General features: G+C 40.9%; 1 protein-coding gene across 4 annotated transcripts in view; it reads left to right on the forward strand.

The window, feature by feature from the left end:
* The window catches only part of LOC138747878 (transcriptional regulator QRICH1-like), a 44,390-nt gene that overhangs the window by 10,734 nt on the left and 9,205 nt on the right, over positions 1-24,451 (forward strand). For 2 of the 4 annotated variants that reach the window (XM_069907474.1, XM_069907477.1), the window contains exons 1-6: positions 6,326-6,605; positions 14,036-14,102; positions 16,759-17,796; positions 22,223-22,394; positions 23,680-23,834; positions 23,987-24,101. In XM_069907474.1, coding sequence (XP_069763575.1) covers positions 16,768-17,796; positions 22,223-22,394; positions 23,680-23,834; positions 23,987-24,101 — 1,471 coding nt within the window. In that variant the 5' untranslated portion in view covers positions 6,326-6,605; positions 14,036-14,102; positions 16,759-16,767. Of the gene's footprint in view, positions 1-6,325; positions 6,606-14,035; positions 14,103-14,221; positions 14,356-16,758; positions 17,797-22,222; positions 22,395-23,679; positions 23,835-23,986; positions 24,102-24,451 lie in introns of those variants that run through there. The other 2 variants (XM_069907475.1, XM_069907476.1) reach the window with 2 other exon arrangements.

A 24,451-nucleotide genomic window follows, 5' to 3' on the forward strand; every position in this document is an offset into this window, starting at 1 on the left:
CTTAATTTACCTTACGCTGGAAATCAAGAGCTGCAAAATAAACTCATATTAAAACACCCTCATTTACATTTTAATGGAAGTGAAATATGTTATTATTTTTGGCGAATTAGCAGACAAAGACCTTGTATTCCAGGCAATTAATGTGCTTTTTGATTATTGAACAATATTATTTTAACTGTTTAGTGCAGTGGTTCTCAACCTTTTTCTTTCCACTCACATCCCACTTTAAGTAATCCCTATGCCATCAGTTCTGTGATTAGTAAGGGATTGCTTAAGGTGGGATGTGAGTGGGAAGGTCAGGTTGAGCATCACTGCTCTAGACCCAATTGTTACTGAAATGTTTTTGCTTGAGAAAAATTGTCATTGGCCCATTTCCTTTGGAGTTATGAAACTGTGCACATAATGAGTCAATGAGGTATGATTAAAACAGTGGTTTTTCAAACCTTTTTCTTTCCACCCACACACCACCTTAAACAATCCCTTATTAATCAAAAAGCACCTATGGCAGGAATACTTAAAGTGGTATGTGAGTGGGAAGGAAAAGGTTGAGAACCACTGGTTTAGTGTTTTTTTTTCATTGAACCCTGCTTGATGTGCAATATTGAGGCTCTGTTTAGGAAAAGGGAGGCCTATGCCAGGTTGAGACTGCTGGATTTAAGCAAATTCTTTAAGGAGTAAAAGAGATTCGGGGGGAAGGCAAAAAAGAAAATCATATGGCATGATTGATAAGGTAAAGGGGAATGCTAAGAAATTCTATAATTATTTTAAGAGCTAAAAAGTAACAAAGGAGAGAAAATGATGGTAGAAGAGGGTCGTTGTTCAGATTAGAGATTAGCAGAGTGCCACAGAGATTGTTGTTGGGTTCACTGTTGTCTGTCATCTCTATTAATGACTTGGATGACAATATGGTAAGTATCCAAGACATGGTTAGTAAGTTGTAAATCACAATAATCTGAAGTCATCATGGTTGAAGTTAAAATACAATGCTGGAGAAACTCAGTAGGTCCAACTTTTTTTTATATAGCAAAGATAAAAATACATAACCAACACATCAGGCTTGAGCCCTTCATCAACCTATGGTATAATATTGACAGGTGTCCAAATAAAAGGGTAAGGAGGAGGCATAGTTGCAAAGGCAGGGGGTAATAGGTGGAGAAAGGAAGGAGGGTGAAGCAGCAAGCAAGTGGAGGCAGGATGGCTGGGTGAATAGAAAGGGAAGGGAGGGGGAAAGGAAAGCAAGTTAATAGAAACCAAAAAAAGGCAATGTTGTTGCTATCTGGCTGGGAAAGTGCCCAGACGGAAAATCTGGTGTTGTTTCTCAAATTTAACAGGGCCATAGTTAACGATGCCATGGACAGACACGTGAGTACGGGAGTGTGACGCAGAATTGAAATGGTTGGCCACTGGGAGATCTCTGTCACTGGTGTGGTCAGAGTGAAAGTGGTCAGTGAAGTGATCTCCCAGACTGCTTCCAGTCTCTCTGATATAGAGAAGGCCACAAAGGGAGCACCTTATTGCAGTAATTCAATTCTCTAAAGGTCTATTTGGGGCCCGGGACTGGGGTGAGCGAGGTGATGTGGGTCCAAGTGTGGCACCTCCTGCAGCCACAGGGAAAGGTGCCGGGGAAGGTGTGAGTGGTGGGGAGGGATGAATGGATGATGGAGTCAAGGAGGGAGCAGTCCCTATGGAAGGCAGAGAGGGGAAGATGTGTCTGGTAGTGGGATCTTGTTTTAAGTTTGTAGGAAAGTGGGCTATTGAATTGCAGAAGGTCATGAACTTGAACAAGTACAAGATGTTGTAGTTTGGGAGGTTAAACCAAGGCACCACTTACACAGTGAATGGCAGGGTCCTGTTGAACAGAAAGACCTGGGGCAGTGGTTCTCAACCTTTTTTGGTCTTTGGCCCACTTTGGCTTCCAGCCTAACATGCCATGGCCCACCAGTGGCAGTGACTACGTAATATTTTCAAGTCAAAGGCAACTCTGTAAGAAACACATCTTTGTCTCATCTAAAGTATTTTATTTAACATTTTTAAAGACCCACACGGAAACCCACTTTGATCCACTGGTTGAGATCCATTGACATTGAGGAACAGGTACAGTTTTCTGAAAGTGACCTCATAGGTAGTTAGGATGGGAAAGATGGTACAAGATATGCTTGTCTTCATTGGCCAAGGTATTGAGTATTGGAGTTGAAATGTCATATTACAGTTGTACAAATGATTGATTAGGTTTCACCTGGAGTATTGTTTGTACCTGTGGTCACCCAGCTAGAGGAAAGATGTAATTAAGCTGGAAAGTGTTCAGAAAAGATTTACAAGGATGTGATCAGGAGTGGATAGATTGAGTTACAAGGAGAGGTTGAATCGACTGGGTCTTTTTTCCCTGGAGTGTGGGAGCCAGATGGGTGACCGTATAAAGTCATGAGGGAAATGGATAAGGTAATTAGTCATTGTCTTTTTCCAAGGGTAGAGGAGTCTATTACAGAGATTTAAGGTGAGAGGGGAAAGTTTTAAAAGGAACCTGAGGGATTACATTTTCACAGCAGGGGTTGTGTGTACATGGAGCAAGCTGTCAAAAGAATGAAGGCACAGGAATTTAGTGCAGGTAAGTGGCTGAGGTAAAAAAATAAGCCATTATCTTACTGATTCGACATGAGGGACCTAATAATTATTTTCTCCTTCTATTTCTTGCATTTTAAGATGTTCATGAAAAAAACATGGAAAATGAGCATGTAGGTGAACTTTCAACTTGCTCTAAAAATCTGGTGTGAACTCGTTCAATAAACTAGGTATTGTATATAAATCATAATTTTCCATATCTACAGACAGTAGATAATCTACAGACAATTTCGTAGAGGTGTCTGATTTTACTGCACAAGATCAAAGATCTGAGGGTAAAATTGCCCCTTGATTTCATGAATTAATTGGATATGAGAGAGGAGTCTGTATTTTAGGCAATTTTCAATATGCTCTGAGTTGAAAAATGAAATCCACATCCTCCTTCTACCAATTCTGCGATACCAATGCCTCTGGATTAAGAAATTGACATGGGTTAAGGGTGAAAGGGGAAATGTTTAGTAGGAACATTGGGAGGATATTCACATAGTGGTGGGAGTATGGAATGAGCTGCCAGATGAAGTGGTAAATGTGAACTCAATTTTAATATTCAATAAGAATTTGGACACTAACATGAATAGGATGGGTAGGGAGTGCTATGGACTGGATGCAGGCCAATGTGACTAGGCAGAATAATAATTTGGCAGACTAGAGGGCCTGGTTCTATGGAGGAAAACAGATCTTTACTTTCTCTTTTACATGACCCCCTTAAAATCTTATTCTTCTATTAAACCTTAGCTGATCTGACATTTTAAGTGCTAACTAATCCAATCTTGTAATTAAAATACTCCAGGTCTGGTGACATTGTCATCAATCTCATTTGCACTCTCCCTGTGTAATGTGACCAAAGTGCTTGGCCACACAGGTCTAAATATTAAACAAATTGAGTGACAGTGCCTGCACTTGAAGTTTATACCATGAGGTCATTTGGATGGTGGAGTCATAGCATTAAGAGCTTTCCCTTGGTGGGAGAATTGATCAATTGCATCCTGATTAATATTGCAATCTACATTAGAAGGAATTAAATTCAATTTAATTTAGATATACATCACGGTAACAGGCTATTTCGGCCCATGTGTCTGTGCCGCCCAATTTGCACCCAATTAACCTACACCTGGTACATTTTGAACGGTGTGAGGAAACCGGAACCTCTGGGGAAAACCCACACAGACACAGGAAGAATGTACAAACTTCTTAGAGATAGCATGGGATTCAAACCCTAGTCCCAATCTCTAGTGCTGTAACAGTGTTGCACTACCCACTATACCAACGGTGCCACCCAATGATGCCATTGGAAGTATTCTTGTCAAACAGTACTTCCAATGGCATCAGAGAATCTTGTGTAGAAAACAAATTAAGTACATACAAAATAAGAGCAGGAGTAAGCCATCTGGCCCATTGAACCTGCTCCGCCATTCAATGAAATCATGGCTGATTTGATAATAGGTTCATCTTCACCTATCTGCTTCCCCCTCACCCCCATATACCTTAATTACCCTATGTAAAAATCTATCCAACCTTGTCTTAAATATATTTACTGACTGCCTCTACTGATTCAATGGGCAGCGAATTCCCAGATTCACCATCCTCTGGGAAAAGCAGTTCCTCCTAAATCTACCACCATGAATCTTGAGGCTATGTCCCCTAGTTCTAGCTTCCCCCACCAATGGAAACAACTTACCTACCTTTACCTTACCTGTGCCTTTCATAATTGTGTATCTTTCCATAAGATCCCCTTTTATTCTTCTAAATTCAAGGGAGCACAATCCCAGATGACTCAAACTCTCCTCAGGGGCAGATTTCAGATTTATTGTCAGAGTACATGCATGACATCACATACAACCCTGAGATTTTTTTCCTGTGGGCAAGGCAGAATTACCACTTATTGGTAGTGCACAAAAAACTGTACACAATACACAATATACATATGCAAACAAAGAACTGTAAAAAGATAATGAATGTAAACAAATGGTGTATGTCAGAAGTACAAATTCTCACACATGAGTCTCTTTAAAGTCGGTGACACGACAAGCTTTATTAACAAGTCTGCAGAGTTGGACTCAACTGGCTTCTCGCCAAGTCAAGCCAGTTGAGTCCAACTCTGCAGACTTGTTAATAAAGCTTGTCGTGTCACCGACTTTAAAGAGACTCATGTGTGAGAATTTGTACTTCTGACAAATGGGGGATCGTCCGGGATGAAAGGGAGTAGGGTCCCGAACGGGGGGGGGGGGGGGGTCCTCATTTGTCTGGCTTCTCGCCAAGTCAAGCCCCGATACATACAGTGCATTGATTTTTATACCTTTTTTACTTGTCCTTCCCCTCCTCTTTAACACTGTTTTAATTGGTTAGTTTTTGCAAAATCATTCTAAGTACACTTGCATTTGTAATTATCATGTTAGTTACGTACACTACGAACTCTGCACACATAAATTCTGTTTTTCACTCTTTTATCAATCTTTGGCTCCTACATGTCTCTTTGTGACCATGAAAGATCTCTGTTTGTTATAACATTGTCCAGCTGAACTTTTATGGTAAGCTCCCTGTCTATTCTGGCTTCCCCTTTTATGATTAATCATCACATTTTAACTTAAGCCCTTTTTAACCTAAATTCTCTATCTATAACAGTGTAAATCAGAGATTTTATTAAATAATAGCTAATTTTAAATGCAGTCATCACTTCAATAATTGAAATTATTCCATTCAAATGGAATTGAATGAAGCCTGACTGTGTGCAAGGAGTGACTGTATGCCCCTTCCCTCTCTGTCCTGTTACTCTGTCATCCCACTTGAGGTGATGGTGCTGGTGAATGTGGGGAGGAAGATGGGAGGTGGAAAATGCTAATAAGGAGATGGTCTCCGAGCTTGCTGGAAGGGCAGGGAGAAAGAGAGACAAAATTGAAGTTGGGGGTGGGGGCGTGGGAGGGTGTAGGTTGAAGCAGTACCAGTCTGTGCTGCGAACCTCATCTTGTCTGCACAAGCACCAAGCAAAAGTCGGGAGAGATCAGACAACACACACCAGCAGCGCAGAGCTTCCTTTTCTGCTTCGTGGTCAGCAGAAGCAAAGGTTGCCTGGCTGCGGCTCCCCATCTAAGATTGTGTCCGTGTGTGTTGGTTGCAAAACATGCACAGCCATGGTCGTGGCGCCTTTTTTATCTGCTCTCGCTCCCCAAATGTTAAAACCTGGCTATGACCCTGCTGGTGGTGTGAGTCTTCTCTTGTGGCACCTATACCTCTTTCCTGATGGCAGCAGTGAGAACAGAGCATGTGGATCCCTGATGATTGCTGCTGCTCTCCGACGGCAGCGTTCCCTGTAGATGGTCACGCTGGTGGCGAGAGTTTTGTCTGTGATGTCCTGGGCTGCGCCCACTCCCCTTTGCAGGGTTTTATGATCGGGGGTATTGGTGCCCCCACACCTTCCACCACACATCTGTGGGATTCTAGGGACCTGGGCTGCGCCCACTCCCCTTTGCAGGGTTTTACGCTCACGGCTACTGGTGCCCTCAATGATCCGAGTTCGCAGTGGCGTCAGTCGCTCAGCACCACGTCCCGATCCAAACGAACCGCATCCATACCTCGCCCGCACCGGGCTACTGCGCCGGCGCGCTCGCTCCGGCTCTTCGATTGGCTGCCCAGCCCGCGCCTGTCAAGGGTCGTGGCGCCACGGCGCAGGCGCCGCACGCGTGCGCGCAAGCCCCGGGGCGCTGGCGGACACTGCGCATGCGCGCGCGCCGTGGGGCGACTCTGTTGCTGGGCTCGCACTTTGGTCGGTCCTGTTTTTTTTCCTCGGGGAGGGGGTGGCGAATCCCAATTTAAAAGAGAAACCGCACCCCACCACCCCCCTCCCCCGTTTTCTTGAAAGCATTGGAGATCCGCCGGGGCTTGCAAAGGCGGCGAACTGATCCGCTTCGGGGTCTGCCCCCCCCCCCCCACCACCTCGCCTCCTGCCGCCGTCCGGCCGAGGCAGGAACCGTGGAGACGACCGGAGAAAGGTAGAGAGCGGAAGGGGGGGAGGGGAACGGGGGAAGGAGGAAACGGGGGAAGGAGGAAACGGGGGAAGGAGGAAACGGGGGAAGGAGGAAACGGGGGAAGGGAAACGGGGGGAAGGGGGGAGGGGAAGGGTGGGAGGGGGAGGGGAAGGGGAGAGGGAAGGGGAGGGGAGGGGGAAGGGGGGAGGGGGACCGGGGGGGAAGGGGGTAGGGGGAGGGGCGGGGGGGTAGGGGAAGGGGCAGAGGGGGAAGGGAAGGGAGGAGGGGCAGGGGGGAGGGGAAGGGAGGGGAAACATACACACACCCACCCGCAACAAACGCAAAAAAATCTACAAAACTGCAGAAATGGAGGGTGAAGTTAGAGCGGTTGCTCAGGAGTCGCCAGAATTCCTGGCACTGCCCTGAAAGTGCCGTTCGTGCAGGCAGCAGGATGGATTTTTCTAATGGAGAGCCCGTCTTTTTTGTAAATAACACCTTTTAATTTTCTCGGGGAAAAGCGTGAGGCCTCTTAATGTCACTCCCTTGCAGGGATCCTTTTCTGCATCCGGCAAGTTTGACCGTTTGAATGACAATATAGTTGTCCCAGTCAAACATTTCTTCCCCCACCTCCCCTCCCCTCTCTCTCCTCCAATCTCGGTTGGGGTTCTTAGCAAACGCGGCAGGTTTATGGACTGTTGGGAAGCGACCTGTTAAATGCATCATGTATTTTAAGTGATTCATAGTTTCATTTCTGAGGAAATGCTCGGCTATTGAGCAAAATTATTTTGCATATTCTCTGAAAGGTGTCTTTCAAAGCAGGTCCTACTCATCCGGTCAGCCAGTACAGTTGGTACTTGTTATTTTGCACCATTAAATATCATGTTGGAGGTGTGATTGATCATGTTTTCCTTTAAACATTAACTTCACAAGTCTATTTTTTTAAAAAAATCTGCTTGTTGATAGCAATTGGTGCTTACAGCTAGTATGGAGATCCGATTGTGTCTGATGTGACCTCTAAGAATTTTTTATCCTTTTACTGAAGAATTCTCATTGTGCTGTAAAACACCAAATAGTTATGTTCTCTATGACATTTTAGTAGCCTGGCAAATAGGAATATTTGCTTTCGTCTCACATCTGAATATCTAAAATGTTGGGAGCTATTATGTCCTTTAGTACTAATAAATATCATAGTTCTTTATATGTTAATTGAAAAATTATTTGTATAACACAATCCAGATTATGAGCAACATAACTTAACAATTATACAAACAGTGTTTTTGATCAATTGTATGTTATTCTTTGAACTTTTCTTCACTCATGAGTTTGCTATGAATCTTTCACAATTGTTACTATTATTCCAAATGGAATTTAGCTGCTAAGAAGACATGCATTGGATCTTGAATTGAAGCTGCTAATACATGTAACAGTTTTGGCAGCTGATCATCAAATCTGCTGTTTTGAAAAGTCATGCATTTTCAATTGCCATTTATTATTTGCCTCTGATAGGCTAGATTTTATTATTATGGAAATTGGTAACAAGGTTACTGAGATAATAAGATATGATATATTGTATGAAGGGAAATAATGGTTAACATTTATTAGTTTTTAAAGTTGGAACTTGAAGAATGGATGAAGGACAACTATAATGGTGTGTTTTCACTTCCCTGAAACCCTTCAATGGGATGTGCAGAGGACATTGATAGAAATAAATAGATAATTGTTGGTTGGAGAGAGTGGGGTGTGATTGCTGCAGGGTTTGGAGGTGGGATTTTAGTTTTCTCCAAATATAGCAATAACTTGAATGAAATGATGTACATCTCTCCTGAAGTAAGTGTTCACAACAAGTCCGGTACAATTTGTAGCATGATATTTGTTAAAATAAATGTCATCTTCCAGCTTCCTAATAACTTACTGACCCTGCAGGCAAACTTTGTATCATGCCCAATAGAAAGGTTGCAGTGCTGCTGCCTCAAAGCTCCAGCAGTCTGGGTTTAATCCTGACCCTCAGAGATGTCTGTGTGGAATTTATTCTGACAGGGATGGTTTCTTCCCACGTGCTGATATGTGAATTTGGCAGAGGGTGGGTGGCTGTTGTTGGGTTTACAACATGAATGAACAGTTTATAGGGAGGTAACTGGGGGAAACAGGAATGTTAAGAGCCTCCTTAGACCTATTGGAATGAATGGCTGTCACAGGGGAAAATGTAAGGAAGATTAATTTAAAAAAAAAACTAGACTCTTCTCAGTCTATGAGCTTGTTATGAATCTTCACAGTGGATGGCATGGTTGGGGTAGCAGTTAGTGCAACGCTGTTACTGTTCTAATGACCGGGTTATGAATCTGTCACTGTCTTAAGTGCCTGTGACCAAGTGCATTTCCTCCGGTGCCTCCAGATTTCTCCCATCCTTCAAAAACATACGGGGTTTGTAAGTTGGTGTATTTGAGTGGCACGGGCTCATGGCCTGTTAGGGCCTGTTACCATGTTGTATGTCTAAATTAAAAAAAATTAAAAAGAGCTTAGGGTAATAATGCATCCATTCCTGTTGGTGACGCACATAAAGATGGCATTGTGAGAAAGATGCTGAGGCTTGTGGAAAAATACTTTAAAGTGAGGTCATTGAAAGGTATTGGCATCCAGAGGTAGACGAATCTCTGAGGGTTGATACGCAGGTACGGCAAATTCTGCATTAGTCTTTATTGCAAGAGGATTTGCATGCAGGAGCAAGGCTATCTCATTAAAATTTTATATTGGATCAAGACAAGACTACCACAGAAAAAGTTAAAAGTTCACAAAATTGAACAGGGGAAAAATGCAGATACTGAAAAATCTAAATAAAATGCCAGGAAGATTTAACTTTGACTATTCCTGGCATCTGCAGAGAACTATTAATGTTTCAGCTTCCTCACTGGTTCTAATGATGATCTAGAAATATTAACTCTGTTTCTTCATAGATATTGTCAGACCTGCTCAGAGCAGAGTGTTTTCTGTTCTTATTTCATCAGATTGATGCTTTGGGAGGAATCTTTCATCATTTGAAATTAAGTATAATATATATTGTATTGGGGAAAAAAAAATGAAACTATCTACTGGAGGAAATCGGGTTGAGAAGCATCAGTGGGAGGAAAAGAATAGTTAAGGTTTCAGACCGGAACCAACCCTTCAGGACTCTTGAAGGGTCAGCACCTTTTATTTGAGACATTGAGATAGTATAAATTGGGAGAGCTTGCTCGGGGGCAAGTAGGGGATTGGTGATCTTGGCAGTACTGAAGAATGATGGATAATGTTGGGGGGAGCAGAGGCAATTGATTAACATGCTGGAGAGAGGGAAGCAAGAGGTTAGTTAAAGAGGATTAGTGGAACGTACAAGGTGAAGCTGGAGATGGCAAGAGTATGTGATAAGTGGAAATGAGGGCTACCAGTGCTAGAATCTGATAGCTAGAGAAGATGATAACGGTGATATAATGGAATTATAGAGAGGGAGAAGGAAACATTGGACAAGATGGAACAAAGGTTGGTGGGGGAGGCGTGTGTGTGTGGAGTCCTTTGTGTGAAATGTGAATGGAAGAAGATGGAACAAAGTGGTGGATGGGGATAAAAACAGGTGCGGGAAGGGAAGAGGAAAGAACTGAAATTCTTCAGAAGAGAGGGGGACTTGTGACGTGAAATTGGTACATTCAATGTTCCTATCATTGATCTGTAGATTGCCCAGGTGGAATATGAGGTTGTGTTCCTTTTGTATGCATTGGGCCTCACTCTGGCAGTTGGGAACGGTAAAGGTGGTCAGGTTGGTATGGGAAGGGGAGTGTAAATGTCATGCAACTGACAACTTGGGATGGCAGTTACATACAGAGCCCAGATGCTGAGAAATGTCAAGTCTTGGTCTCACTGATTTTGGGGATGCCACATCAGGAACACTGAATGCAGTTGATGAAGTTAGAAGAAGTGTTTGTGAATCTGTGGCTCTTCTGGAAGGATTGTTTTGGACCCTGAAAGGTGACAAGGAAGAAGATGCAAGAGGAAGTGTTGCATTTGCAAGGAATAGTGCCAGGGGTCACACAGATGGATAGGGAGGGATGAGTGAACAAGGGTTCTGGAGGGTGAGATTTCTTCTTTGGGTGAGAGGGATAGATGTGGTTGGTGGTGGGGTCTAGTTGCAAATGGTGAAAATACAGGATGATATGCTGAATGCAGAGGGTGGTGGGGTGAAGAGGACAAGTGGAACCCCATCCCTGTTTTATTTGGAGGCAAGGGTTGGAGAAAAACTATCAAATGGAAGAAATGCAGGAGATGGCTCCATTAACCACAGTTGAGGGGAATCAGAATTCCTGAAAAGAGGACATTTCAGATGTCATGGATGGATGAGGTGAGATCTCATTAAAAGAAAATATTCTTATGGAGCTTGGTAGGCCAGTTGCCATGATGATCTTTCCCCTAGTTGGGATGTCTAGAAACTGAAGAGTTTTCCATAAAGGACATAGAAAACCACAGCACAGTACAGGCCCTTCGGCCCTCGATGTGTCGATTTATATATTCCTACCAAAAAAATACTAAATCCTTCCTACCTCACAACTCTATATTTCATCGAAGTCTGTTAAATGTCCTAATGTTTCAGCCTCCACCGCCAACCTGACAAGGCATTTCAGGCACCCACAACTCTGAAAAATAAACAAAAAACCTTACCCCTGATGTCTCTCTTAAACTTTCCTCCCTTCACTTTGTACAGATGTCCTCTGATGTTTGCTATTCCTGCCCTGGGAAACAGGCGCTGGCCGACCCCTTACGTATGCCTCATAATCTTGTAGACCTATATTGTCATCTCTCTTCCTTCTTGCCCCAAAGAGAAAAGTCCTAGCTCTGTTAACCTTTCCTCATGACTTATTTTCCAATCCAAGGAACATCCTGGCAAAACTCCTCTGCACATCCTTCCTATAATGAGGTGGCTAGAATTGAACACAATACTCCAATTGTGGTCTCAGAGATTTGTAGAGTTGCGACACGACCTCTCGACTCTTGAACTAAATCCTCTAACTAATAAAGCCCAGCGTCCATTCGGCCTTCTTAACTATCCTATCAACCTGTGTTGTGATCTTGAGAGATAAATTGACTTGGACCCCAAGGTCCCTCTGTTCTTCCACACTTCATTGATGTTTCAGCTTTTCTCCTCAACTTTGATCTTAATTTAAGTGAGAGGGGTGGGTAGGAGGTTAGGATTGATGACTGTGTGCTAGAAAAGAAGGCAGAACATTGTGATATTGCTCCCATTGGTAGTGACAAAGGTTCTCCACCTGAAACTGTTTTCTGCTTCTAATCAGAGGCTGCCTAACCTGCTGAATGTTTCCAGTATTTTCTTTTTGTTACTTTTTCCAGATTTTATTTCAGTTTTACAGCATTTTTATTTTAATTTAGATGATGCTTTTGCGAGGTTTACCACAACATCTCGAGTTCTATGCTTATTCAATAAAGAGGTTTACAGTTGTTTTGGAAGTGTCAGCGACTCGACAAGATGTTAAACCGAGGCCTGCCTTTGCACAATGACTGTCTCAAAGAAATCTCCAGAATCGTACACTTGTTGCAGTGTGAATTCCTGATGCATATCCAAGTCATGTGCAACTTGATCCTGGTTGTCACAAGAGACTGCAATGCTGGAATCTGGAGCAAATCAATGAAAAGGGATTTTCATCCAGAGCTTTGAGTCTGTGGAATTCTATACATAAATATGGCAGCTCAGTTTTGATGACACTTGAGACAGAGTTTGATTTTGTACTTTAAAGGAATTGTGAGATGCATATTCCTATATTTGTAAGCTCCTCCACTCTTGCCTCATTTAAAGTTGTTGCGATAATACAATTCAAACCTTTTGTAAACTCATGGTTTCAATTATCTATCATTGCCCGCCACGACTTTGATTGGATCCTGTACTTTGCTGTTCTCCTCCTTAAATGTTTTAGTCTTGAACATGATCTTGCCTAATTTAAGATTCTGCTTAAAACCTACAAATTCAATCAAGTATTTGACTGCCTAAATTTATTTTTGCCTATCTTGTATATGCACCTGTACCCTCAAGTTTCTTTGTTCAACAACAAACCGAGGGCCTAACCATTCACCGTGTTTTAACCTACCAAAGTACAACTCCTCACACTTGTCCAAGTTAAATTCAATCTACCATTCCTTGACAACTTTCCCAGTTCATCTATATCCTATTGTAATCTTAGTCTTCGCTGTCCACCATCCCAACTACATTGTCATCCAAGTTGTTAATGTTAGATGACAGTGGACCCAGCACCAATTCCTGTGGCACACCTGGTCATTCGCCCAATCTTTCACCACCTCTGTCTCTGACAATAGGAGCTGGAGTAGGCCATTTGGCCTGTCGGGCCAGCACCTCCATTTTAGATCATGGCTGATCATTACCATCAGTACCCCTTTCCAGCCTTATCCCCATAACCCTTAACTCCGTTACCCACAAGAGTCTTATCTAACTCTCTTTTGAACATAGTCAGCGAATCCGCCTCTACCACCCTCTGTGGCAGAGCATTCCACAGATTCACACTTCTCTGGGTCAAAAAATGTTTTCTCATCTCCGTCCTAAAGGGCCTACCCTGTATTCTTAAACTATGCCCTCTAGTCCTCGTCTCCCCCATCATTGGGAACAAGTAATCAGACTTGATGATTTTGTATACCTGATAATTTTGTATACCTCAATCATGTCCCCCCTCATCCTTCTAAACTCCATCGGATACAAGTCCAGTTTTTCTAGCCTTTTAGCATATGTCAACCCTGCCATCCCTGGAACTAATTCTGTACCTATTTGGCTTCATGCGATCCTGATATCCCAGACCAGCTTAATATGCGGGAACTTGTCAAAGGCTTTGCTAAAGATCGTGTGGCGGACATGAACTATCCCTGCCCAAATAAATTTTCTTCAAAGGTCACCACTCCAAAAAAAAATTTTAATCAAATCGCCACTGTATTCTTCTCATAATTACAACCAACCCATCTAAAACCCAACACCCAACCCCAACCAACCAATTTTCCCTTGCAACCGTGTCTGCCTGTCCCGCATCGGACTTGTCAGCCACAAACGAGCCTGCAGCTGACGTGGACATTTACCCACTCCATAAATCTTCGTCCGCGAAGCCAAGCCAAAGAAGAACAACCAACCCACCTAGTAAATTTTGGAAAGTTCTCATTATAGCGTATGGTTGCTTGTAAATGTTCCTCAGTCTACGTTGAAGTTGGGGAAGCACTCTCTTCCAACAAGCAAGACCAAAGCAAAGGAAATCGTGCTGTATCTGACTAGAATTTGAGTTTAGCCACAATGATCATAGCAGCATCTGAGTGCAATTAATTTGTTGGACACAGAACTTGACTCCACTGGTTGAACTGAGTTAATTTGATTGACACTCCTGGTGAATTTATGTTGGAAAAACAATGCTTTCTTTTTTTTCTTTCAGTGAGATTTAAATGCTTATGTTAATACCAGTGAAACTCCATAGATGCGCATTCAGACCAAGACAGGAGGTATGAAATCTTGTTAATCCTCATCCCTGAATGAAATCCCTGTTTATGTTGAGTCTGTTTAAATTGAGTTTATATAAAAAAAAAATCTCTTGATATAATTTGTTTATATTCTGCTCTAGAAAACACCAGTCATGTCTCTACCTCCCTCCCTCCAAGTTTCAGCCAAATCTGGGTCCTGCATATCTAATGTGACATAAGAAACTGTAGAGGTTGTAATCTGGAGGAATTAGCAGGTGATGCAGCATCTTTGGAGGTAAAGGGATGGTTGATGCAAGTATATAATACAGGGTCTCAACCCAAATATAATCTTGTCCCTTTGCCTCAACGCACTGAATTCCAAGAGCATTTCTTTCTCGCTCCTGCATATCCAGTACCTCCGTCTTTTCCTGTTTTAGTGAATCTTTGCCCTCTTGTGAATCATTCTTGGCAAATTCATTTATAATACCTCGTGACCGTGACTTATTGGATCCAGAATTGAATATCTTGGACCTAGATGCAGATGCACTATTTCAGGTGCAAACTGATTAGTGGACTTTGGTTTTGGTTTTGTTTTGGCTTTATAACATGAGGTTAATTTTGCTGGTGGTTACCCTTGATTGGTAGGGCATGGTGCTACATAGCCTTCATAGTCTTGTTAAGACCGCTTCATAAAATTGCGCCTATATTGTTCCATCCGTTTTGTTTTGTTGCTTACTGAAGGTCTTGACTTTAGTTTTGATTTATCTTCAGGTTTGATAGATTTTGCAATGATTACTTCATTTTTGTAGCTACTTCTTCATCCTGTGAGCAATAGTTTTGTCTTTGTCCCAAAAATCACTGACCTCCTGACTTTGGGCCACACTATTTATTTTAGCATGATCCCAGGTACGGACTTTTATCAGATGTCAACTGGCTGAGCTTGCAGAATGATATTGGGAACTGGTGAGACCCTGTTCCCATGCTTGTGGGTTGGCAAAGTTATCTGGCTAATGACTGTTGTTAATAAATAAATTAAAAACATTGATTTTTTTTTAATTGCAAGTTAATTTCATGCAACCTTCATTTCATTGGGGACCATAAGTAAACGGGTATGGAGGAAGCTTTAAAAATCCTGATGTCTGTTGACTTCTGTGAAAAGTTTACTAGTACAACATCTGCTGTCATTTGGGAAATGTGAAAACTGCATGTATGCTTGGATAAATCCCAATGTAAAAGAAACCTTTTGCTTAATTATGGGTCAATATGACCCAAAGGCACCTTTCACACTATGCATTGGTATATCAATCAAATTTCTTCCTTTAAATTTTCAACTTGAATAGCATTCAAAATAGCAAATTCATTTATATTGCCCCATAAACCGGTTTCTTTGATATACTGACTTAATATGGGTTAGGTGATCCCCAATTCTGATGTACTGTATTCCACTTTGAAGAACTTTGTTTCTTCTGCATTTCCAAACTCTCCCAACTTTATTCTCCTCTATTTTAAAAACATTGAATTATAAGGTATATTTATAATTTCCTCCACTTTTATCTTCACAACATATTTCTAAATTGAAACGCTAATTTGTAGGATTTTAGGTGTGCCGTATAGTTGAACATCTGACCGTTTATATAAAAAAAAAGTTGTTTCACTGTCACATTTTACTTTTGTTCTTTTAGACATATTTCCTTTTCAACTCTTCCTTCTAAACTTTTTCTGTAATTGTAATTTCCTGTTTCCTCTTCCCACTTGATCAATGTTGTTTTATTTACAAATTTTTCTTGGGTACCTTTTCCTCCACAGGAATTAACTATTTTTAGTTTCCTTAAATTTCATTTTAGTTGTGTTTTCAATACAAATTTATTTATTTTCACTTTCTTTTGTTTTCACATTGATAAATAATTGTTCTTTTTAGAATAGTTTATTCATGGTATAACCCACTGCGTAGAACAATGTAAATACTTAAGTAAAACACAAAAATCTGCAAACACCATGGCTGCAGTAAAAACCTAATGCTGGAGAAATCATCAGGTCAAACAGTGTACTTTATGTAGCAAAGATAAACATACATAGCCAACATTTCATGCTTGAACTCTTCAAGGTGTGGAAAAATGTCAGCAGGCATCTGAACAAAATGGTAAGGGGGAGGAGTGGAGGAGCACCACCATCCAAAAGGCAGGAGGTAATAGGTGAAAGGAGGGAGGTCACAGCAGCATTCATGGGGACGAGGGATGGCTTAGTGAATAGAGAGGGAAGGGGGTGGAGAGCTGAGGGAAAGAAGACAAAGGGATGGAGAGTAGGTAGCAGAATCCGGAGAAGTTGATGTTAATGCCCAGATGGAAAATCAACACTCCATTCTCTTTATCATCTTTCCCTCAGCACTTCACCTTCTTTGCTTTCTATTCACTGAGCCATCCCTCCAACCCCTGCTTGCTGCTGTGCCCTCCCTCCCTTCTCCACATACTACCTGCATTTGGGACCGTGCTCCTCTCTTCCACTCCCCTCCCCACCTTTTTTGGATGCCCGCTGACATTTTTTCCATACCTTGATGTAGGCCTCAAGCCTGAAACGGTTACGTATCTTTATCTTTCCTATATAAAGTAAAATTTCTCCATCATTATGTTTTTAGTTTAATAGAAATGCTTAAATCTGATGTTTTCCTAATGTATTTGATGAGACTTTTTTCTTTTTGTAGTAAACCAAAATGAATAATTCACTGGAGAATTCAATTCCCTATGAAGAGTATTTAAGAATGAAAGCACGGACAATACCACAGCCTCGTATGAAAGAATTTTTGGATTCAGTGAATGGGAAAGGATCTGAAGAAGTCCAACAATTTGTTCAAACTCCTGTTACAATGTACCAACAAAGAGGACACTACATATACATGGATAGTGCTGATGTCGCTGGATCGTTGCTTGAGTTATCCAGACCAATTAGTTCTCCAGTTCAGCAACTCACAGCCCAGGGATCGCCAATAGGGCAACAGATGCAATCTCACCCTGTACAGACACAACAACCACACCAGCTGGATATGCAAACAGATCATCAGACCTTGCAAGCAAAGCAGATGCAAACGCAATTTCAATCACAAAGTTCTACGGAGGAGCCGCAGACTGGTAGTCGGGTAATCAACAACTTGGCACAAGAAAGAAGACCCAGCTCTTCAGGTGTTCCACAGCCTGTGAAGAAAAGGAAAGTTGATTTCCCAATTGAAGAAAGCTATACCATGAGCCAGCCTTTAGTGCAAAATACAGTGACCACTGTGCTTACTTTACCTTCTCAGGTCCAACAGCAAGGTTATATTCCTGTTCGTCAGGAACTGCTTACAGTGGACAGCAGTCAATTATATAGTGTTGTTCCAACTACCACTTCAACTTCTGGCCCAATATCCAATCCTGAATCGTGGACTATATACACTACTCCTGCTCCTTGCTCTGAAGGCCAAACTGTGCTCCATACCACAATTCCTCATGATGGCTATAACCTTGTCCAAATTGATGAAATCCCAATGAGCGTGACTGGAATCAAAATAGAAGAGGACAAAGACAAGACTCTGGACCTCTCAGATGCAGGAAAAAGCCAACAGGACAAACTGGTGCATCCATCTGCGACTGCTGCCTTTTCAACACAGTTTGTAAATGTCAATGGGAATCTTCATATACCTGTTACGATACAAGCTGGTGGGAGAGCTTATCAGTCTCTGAAATACTGGGATCCACAGCAAGTACAGGTATTTAATTAAATAATTGTTTTTTTAATGTCTATACTTCAGTCAGGGGATTTAAATACTGCTGACTTGGTTCCACATCAGATTGAGGGGACATCATAAAAGCCTTTTCGTTTGAAAAGGAAAAAAAAAGTCTGCATTTATGCGAGTTGAATTGATTTGCTGAAGAGACCGTTGATGATTAACAATAGAATGGTTTATCTGACATTCAAAACTTGTACATTCATGCCTCAATTTCTAGATTAGAGCTGTAAGCTATCTCAGTTTTACCTTCAGTGTAAAGTTTTGTTTTACAGGTAGTTTTTTTTTTGTCGTGAGACTTGAAAAGCTGGCACATTGAGCCAAAGTGATGACAGGAAACCATAAAACCAAAAAAACTCTTAAGAGCATGCAATCTCAAATTGCCACGTATTTTGTTCAGGTTTCAAAATACAAAAACTGCAGTGAAGCATGGTAAGGTATTGGAAACAAAAACATTGTTCACTCTCCTCCCATCAGACTCTTTTAGTTCCACCATATGACGCGCCCAGGTTCAATTACTGGATTCAAATTTTCACTCAGAGCACTATTTCTGGATTGTTTTTAATGCCAAGAAGTGAGTTTTATAAATTTCAAAAAAATTGATCAACACAACAACATTGGACCATTCTTTGATTGTGGTAGTCCAGGGTTTGATTGATCTCCAGATGTGGTTTCTGTCTCTGGAATGAGTCGGACCCAGGGTATCACGTCATTTGGGGGTTGCATGAAATGCCTCTGCTAATCTCTTTTGTTGAATCATAGAATCGTAGCATCAATTTAACAAAACTACAAGACTGTTTCACATTTAAAAGAAAAAATGGAATGACTTGACATTTTTGGAACCGAACTTCAGATTTCCACTGTTCTTTCTGTCAATACTGCCTCATCTGATATCCAAAGACCCTACCTCTTGACCCTTTGGGATTTTCCTCCAAAAAAGAATAATTATTTGTATCAAAGCAAACAATGATCAATTCCAACATTTTGGGAAGATCAAAGTTAAACTAGTCTTTTGATGTCAAAATGCAGTAGTAGTGTATTAATCTCATCTTTATTTAATTGTTTAAATCTTGGTGGAATTCTGATTTAATTTTTGCTAAGAGAAGCAAAAGAGAGTCCCTTTAGAGACATGGAGGATTTATTTGCCTCTACGCTCCTGCAGCTTCGGCAGCCACATAGGCCCCTGTTCGATCCATTGGCAAGCCGAAATCCAGATCTAAACTTCCAATACAGTTAAGAAACCCTCAGTGCCAAGGCCCTTCTTGCCCTCCATATTCTCTCAAATCCTGGTTCCGATGCTCTGTTTCCATGAACTAGTTGTCAGCAGACCGCAGCCTGTGTGGGTCCTTCAACTGCTGAGCCCCTTGCTGGTCTGCTACTGTGGTCACCATCCTGTAGGGTCCTCTCCACTGCCTCTCAACAGGAGGTGTTCTCCCTGTTTCTGGTGTCGGCAACCCCTCGTGGTTTCTTATCCAGCACAGGCACCAACTCCTTCGGTACAGACCCTGCAGTTCCAGGATTAAAAAAAAAACCACTGGCTCCATTAATAAGCTGTATAGAGCTGTTAGAATTGGGACCGGGTTGCAGGACCCTGCATTTCAGCCTCTCTGACAGTGCTGGCCATGTCGGTGCTCAAAACCAAATGCAGTAAACTGGTTCAGCCCTTTTGAAAACTAGCGTTGATTTTTTGGTGCTAGCTGGTTTTAAATAAATGTTGTCTGTTTTTTTTCATTTGATGACCCAAGTTTCAGTGATTTGTTAATATGAGCACCTGAGCAATTCTCTCCTTGGCATCAAAAAGGTGTTCTAACTTTCTTTTTTCTGAATCAAAGTGGATGACCTTGCTATTTTCCCTTGCTTTTCCCTGCAGCCCCTCCTCTGTTTTGGTAAGTGTAGACTTGTTGAGCATCAGGACAAGCCATTTATTTCTTAATTGTAATGCACTTTTTTTTCTCCTTGCTTCGATTTCAAAGTACTTAATTCAATTTTGCATCTAGATTGTGGTTCAGGATGTTGATGGTTTGTAGACTTGGGAAACAAAAAAAAAGATGAACGTTGTCCCATGTATATGAACAGGCCAGTTTAGTGACAGGTCATAGAAGCAACACTCAATGAAATTGGGATCATTTCAACAAGTACTTGCAGTCTCAGGTGAAGAACCTTGACTTGACCAATGTCATCTTAGAAGTGGGCTGTATCACGCCATGACTTTGGAGACTTGGTTTTTATCTTTGATTATTAATATTGCTTCTAAATCATACGTACAGCATTTCAGGGGTGTATGTTTAAACCAAGGATAATTTCAAAATGGGCTTGAAAGTTGAATCCAGGCTGTGATGAATGGGCTTACAACATTGAATATTTGATGTTATTTCTCACTTCCTCTTGTGCTGGTGTATGTTTTGTTGAGACAAAGCAACAAACTTTAATTTTAGGCTTTGATGCTCTGGCAAATATAACCATTAACCATATGACCATTTACGGAGCGGAAACAGACCATGTTGGCCTTTCGAGTCTGCACTGGTTCACTGATTTTGTGCGCCCTTTATGGTAGAGAAATAGAAGTCCTTTCCAGAGGTTCAATAATAGATTTAGCACACCTTCCTTTTGTTTTTAAATTCTATTAATCTGGAAATAAGCTGAACTGCTTTCCCACTTTACATTCTTATTTGCTAGGTAGTACATGACCACTGTATCTTACTAGAATATATTGTTGCACATTTGCCAGTACAGCACGTTTCCCCTTAGCCGAAGTTCCGTTACCAAAACATTCCATTAAACAAGCTTTTTTTGTGGTGCCGACATGACTTCACAAATTGAAAAAAAAATGTATCACCAGACTTGCCTATGTGGGACTCTGATGCTCTGTTAGTACCGGTTTGACAACAAGGCTCAGAACCAGCTGATAAGAGAGACGCTGAACACCTGCATGTCAACTCAGAGAAGCAAGCTAGCATCTCAGTGAGTGGCTGGAAGTCAGCAGGTCGAACAGCGCATGGGCAGAAATTAGAACGCCGATTGACCTTGTTTCAAGTAGCTCCTTTTTTCTCTTTTTCCATTTCTTCTTTACCCTCCGGTGTACTTAGTTTACAAACTGCATGTCGCTGTCTCCCAGCCGCGTGGTCGGAAGAATACTTTGTCCCAGGGAGAGTGGCCTCCCAAACAGGAGCAGGGACAGGAGTAGTGGGGAGGCATCAAGGTCCGGCAGCTGATGCTACTGTGCTGCTTTGAGGGTTTTTTCCCCCCCATTTTTTCCCCCAATGACCAAAAGAAAACAATAACCGAAACTGTCCAGTCCCAAGCTTTTCAGATATGGGGAAACGTATTTTGCATGCTCCTTCTGCAAGCTTATTCATGCAACCTTTTATAGTACTTCTCAGTGCTGACCATTTCCAGCCATTACCATAATCTGTTCTGAAGGGGGAGGGGACAAGAGGGTATAGGACAGAAGGTGTGAGCTACATTCTTTAGGCAATCATTTCAACTCTTCTCACCATTCCTATGCTGAGACGTCTGTCCTCGACTGTGGACAAACAAATTTGAGGAGTAACAAATCATATTTCTCCTGAGCAACCTCAAATCTAGCGGCATGAACATTAATTTTTTTCCTCAAGTTTAGGTAGCCCCCTCTCCCCAATTCAGTTCCATTGTTTCAATCTTTTTACCTACTTTTTTTCTCTTTCTCTCCTCCCTTTCTTCTTATCTCTCCAAAAACAATTCCAACTCTTCTTCAGCAACTTAAAACAATTTGAGCCTTGTTGTCAAACCGGTACTAACAGAGCATCAGAGTCCCACATAGGCAAGTCTGGTGATCCTTTTTTTTTCAATTTGTGAAATCATGTCGGCGCCACAAAAAAAGTTTGTTTAATGGAATGTTTTGGTAACGGAACTTCGGCTAAGGGGAAACGTACTGTACTGGCAAATGTGTAACAATATGTTATAGTAAGGAAGATACAGTGGTCATGTACTACCGAGCAAATAAGAATGTAAAGTGGGAAAGCAGTTCAGCTTATTTCCAGATTAATAGAATTTAAAATCAAAAGGAAGGTGTGCTAAATCTATTATTGAACCTTGGTTGGATTCTGTAGGAGTTGATGTACAGTTCTCGTCTATGTTACAAACAAAAAAGTTTTTTTAATTATGTAGTTATGTTTAATAGATAAGACTTGATGTTTCTTCCACTGTGAAAGAGCAAAACCTAAGAGGATCACAGAAAAAAATTGTTCCGAATATATTTGGTGACCAATAAAGTAGTATGAAAATGGAAAATGGAGAATTTGAGGCAATGAGTTGCAGTTAAGGGAAAGCTAGTTAAAGAATGGTGGTTCTGTAGATTTTCCTGTTTCATTCCTTTGTTACTAATCATTGTAAAATTGGGAACCTGCAGAAATGTTCTTTTTCGTTGTAGACTCAAGCGATGCACCCCCAGTCGACAGAACACCAAATTGAAGTGCAGGCCGATTTAACTTTGCCTGATTCTCTGAAGCCAGAAGAAGGAGCCAGTGTCTGGCAGAACTGGGCTCAAATTAAGAATGCAGAAATAATGAAAGAAGCTGAAAGTAAACCACCTCTGCCAGGAAGTAATTACTTTGTATCTTAACTTTGCCTTAAAACGACTGTATTAATTTGATCTGTTTTGCATGCTATTATTTAAGAATTACTATTATTCTCAATTAAGGATGCTGGGATTTAGTATCAGAACTTGCAGGCTTGCATAAATTGCAAAGCCATTACGGGGATCAAAACTGAATTGAAGAGGATTTAAATGAGAAATTTTGTATTGAAGGCAAGGTATTTATCTTTGTAAGGATATTGGTGGAAATATTTTTGAAGTCCAGAAACTACTTGGAAATACTTGATCCTTTGTGGATTTTAGTTTAATAGTGATAAACTATCTTAAAAGAACATAGTATAAAAAAAAAATCTTAGGTCTGGCATTGTCTTGTTCCTTTGCAAGTTGATGCGTTTTAGCATTTGGCCATTGTAACTCATTGAATCTATGAAAGCTGTGGCAGCAGTATTATTATAAATATTGTGAAGATTTCAACTTTTTTTGTTATAAACAATAACTCTAAACCTAATTGTGTGGTGGTTAATTGCAAGCAAGCTGTATTCATTTTGAACAAGTATTTGTTTTTCAATGACTGATGTTGCTGTGTTGATTTGAAATCAAAGCATATTAATGTGACGTACTTTGTGAATATTTTGCTTTAAGGCTTGCAATTGAGACTTTCTGGGAGGAAGAGTGAATGAATTTTTGAGTTATCCTGTCAATTAATGGCCCTGCTGTATATCTTTGCGTGATTTCTAGCCAGCATCCTTTGCTATCTTTGCAAAGCTATCTTTGCAAAACATAAGAACCAAAGATGTGTATAATTTATGTAAAATGCTTGTATAAAATCTAATGTATCTCGTAAGTCTTAAAATTTCAATTTGTATATTTGAACCTAGAGCTTTTGACAAAATTTTAACATTCTTTATTCGGTTGTTCACATGTTAAAGGCTCAAAACTTGTACAGGTAACCCCAGTGTGGCAGGGGTTGAAGTGGTGGGAGGTTAGTGTTGCGTTCCTGGTAAATGGCATGTCTTGCGAATTCTGTTTCATCTGCACATGTGTCAAAAAGTGTGAATGAAAAAGAACTTTTACTTATCCATTCTGAGAGATTGACTTTTATTCTATATCTTGAATTTTTCGGGTCATGATTTCTGATTTCTGTTAGAGCGGATTTCCTGCAGGTTGAACAGCCATAATGTGGGGGGGGGGGGGTTACCTATTGTTAGATTCAGAAATGTGACCATGTGAATAAATGAAAGAACTGATTTTTCTTTTAGTTTTAACAGGGTTTCTTTCCATTTACATGTTAGGACGCCATCCGATGAAATTTAGAGAAGATGCTCTTTGTGCAACATTAGTAGAACTCAATTATGGGCTTTGTTTAATGACGAAAGAAGCAAGAGATCCAGATGGTGCTCCCTATGAGGCAGATTTGCTGTATTATTTCTTTCTCTGTATTCAGAAGGTAGTTTTTGCATTTGTTTCCCTTTTTCTGGTGGGTGGGAGAGTCGTGAATGAAGAACATGCTTGTCTCTTTTTAAATGCATATTGGAACTGAATGAATGGAATATAATTTCTATTGGAGTAAAGACTGTTGTATAAACATTTATTTTGCAGCATATGTTTGAGAACGGAAGAATAGATAATATTTTTGCTGATCTTTATTATTCTAAATTTACTGAAAGATTACACAAAGTCCTTAAAGAATGGCATCCTAAAATAAGTCTGCTTGGTAAGTTGCAAATTACTGTATTGAACAGTGCATCTTTTATAATTGTGAGGTTATCACTGTTAAACAAAGAGTCCGATTTGGATGACTAGATTCAGTGTTAATTTGTCATTTTTGTGTTAGATGCAAAATCAAATCTCACACCTTCCTGATTCTTGGTTCGGTGTGCCATTGGATAAAAGCATGCATTTACAGATTGTCAGATCTTTCTACCTGGAAATTACTTCTTTGCCTGTATAGTTAGTATATTGAATTCCATACTTTATTTTTATTATTGCAAGTTTAGATTTTAAAATGTTTACTTTTTACAGGAAGTCACTTTTTTTAAAAAAAAAGCTTTATTTTAATTTTGG

The sequence above is a fragment of the Narcine bancroftii genome, chromosome 13 (assembly GCF_036971445.1).
Source record: "Narcine bancroftii isolate sNarBan1 chromosome 13, sNarBan1.hap1, whole genome shotgun sequence".
NCBI lineage: Eukaryota > Metazoa > Chordata > Chondrichthyes > Torpediniformes > Narcinidae > Narcine > Narcine bancroftii.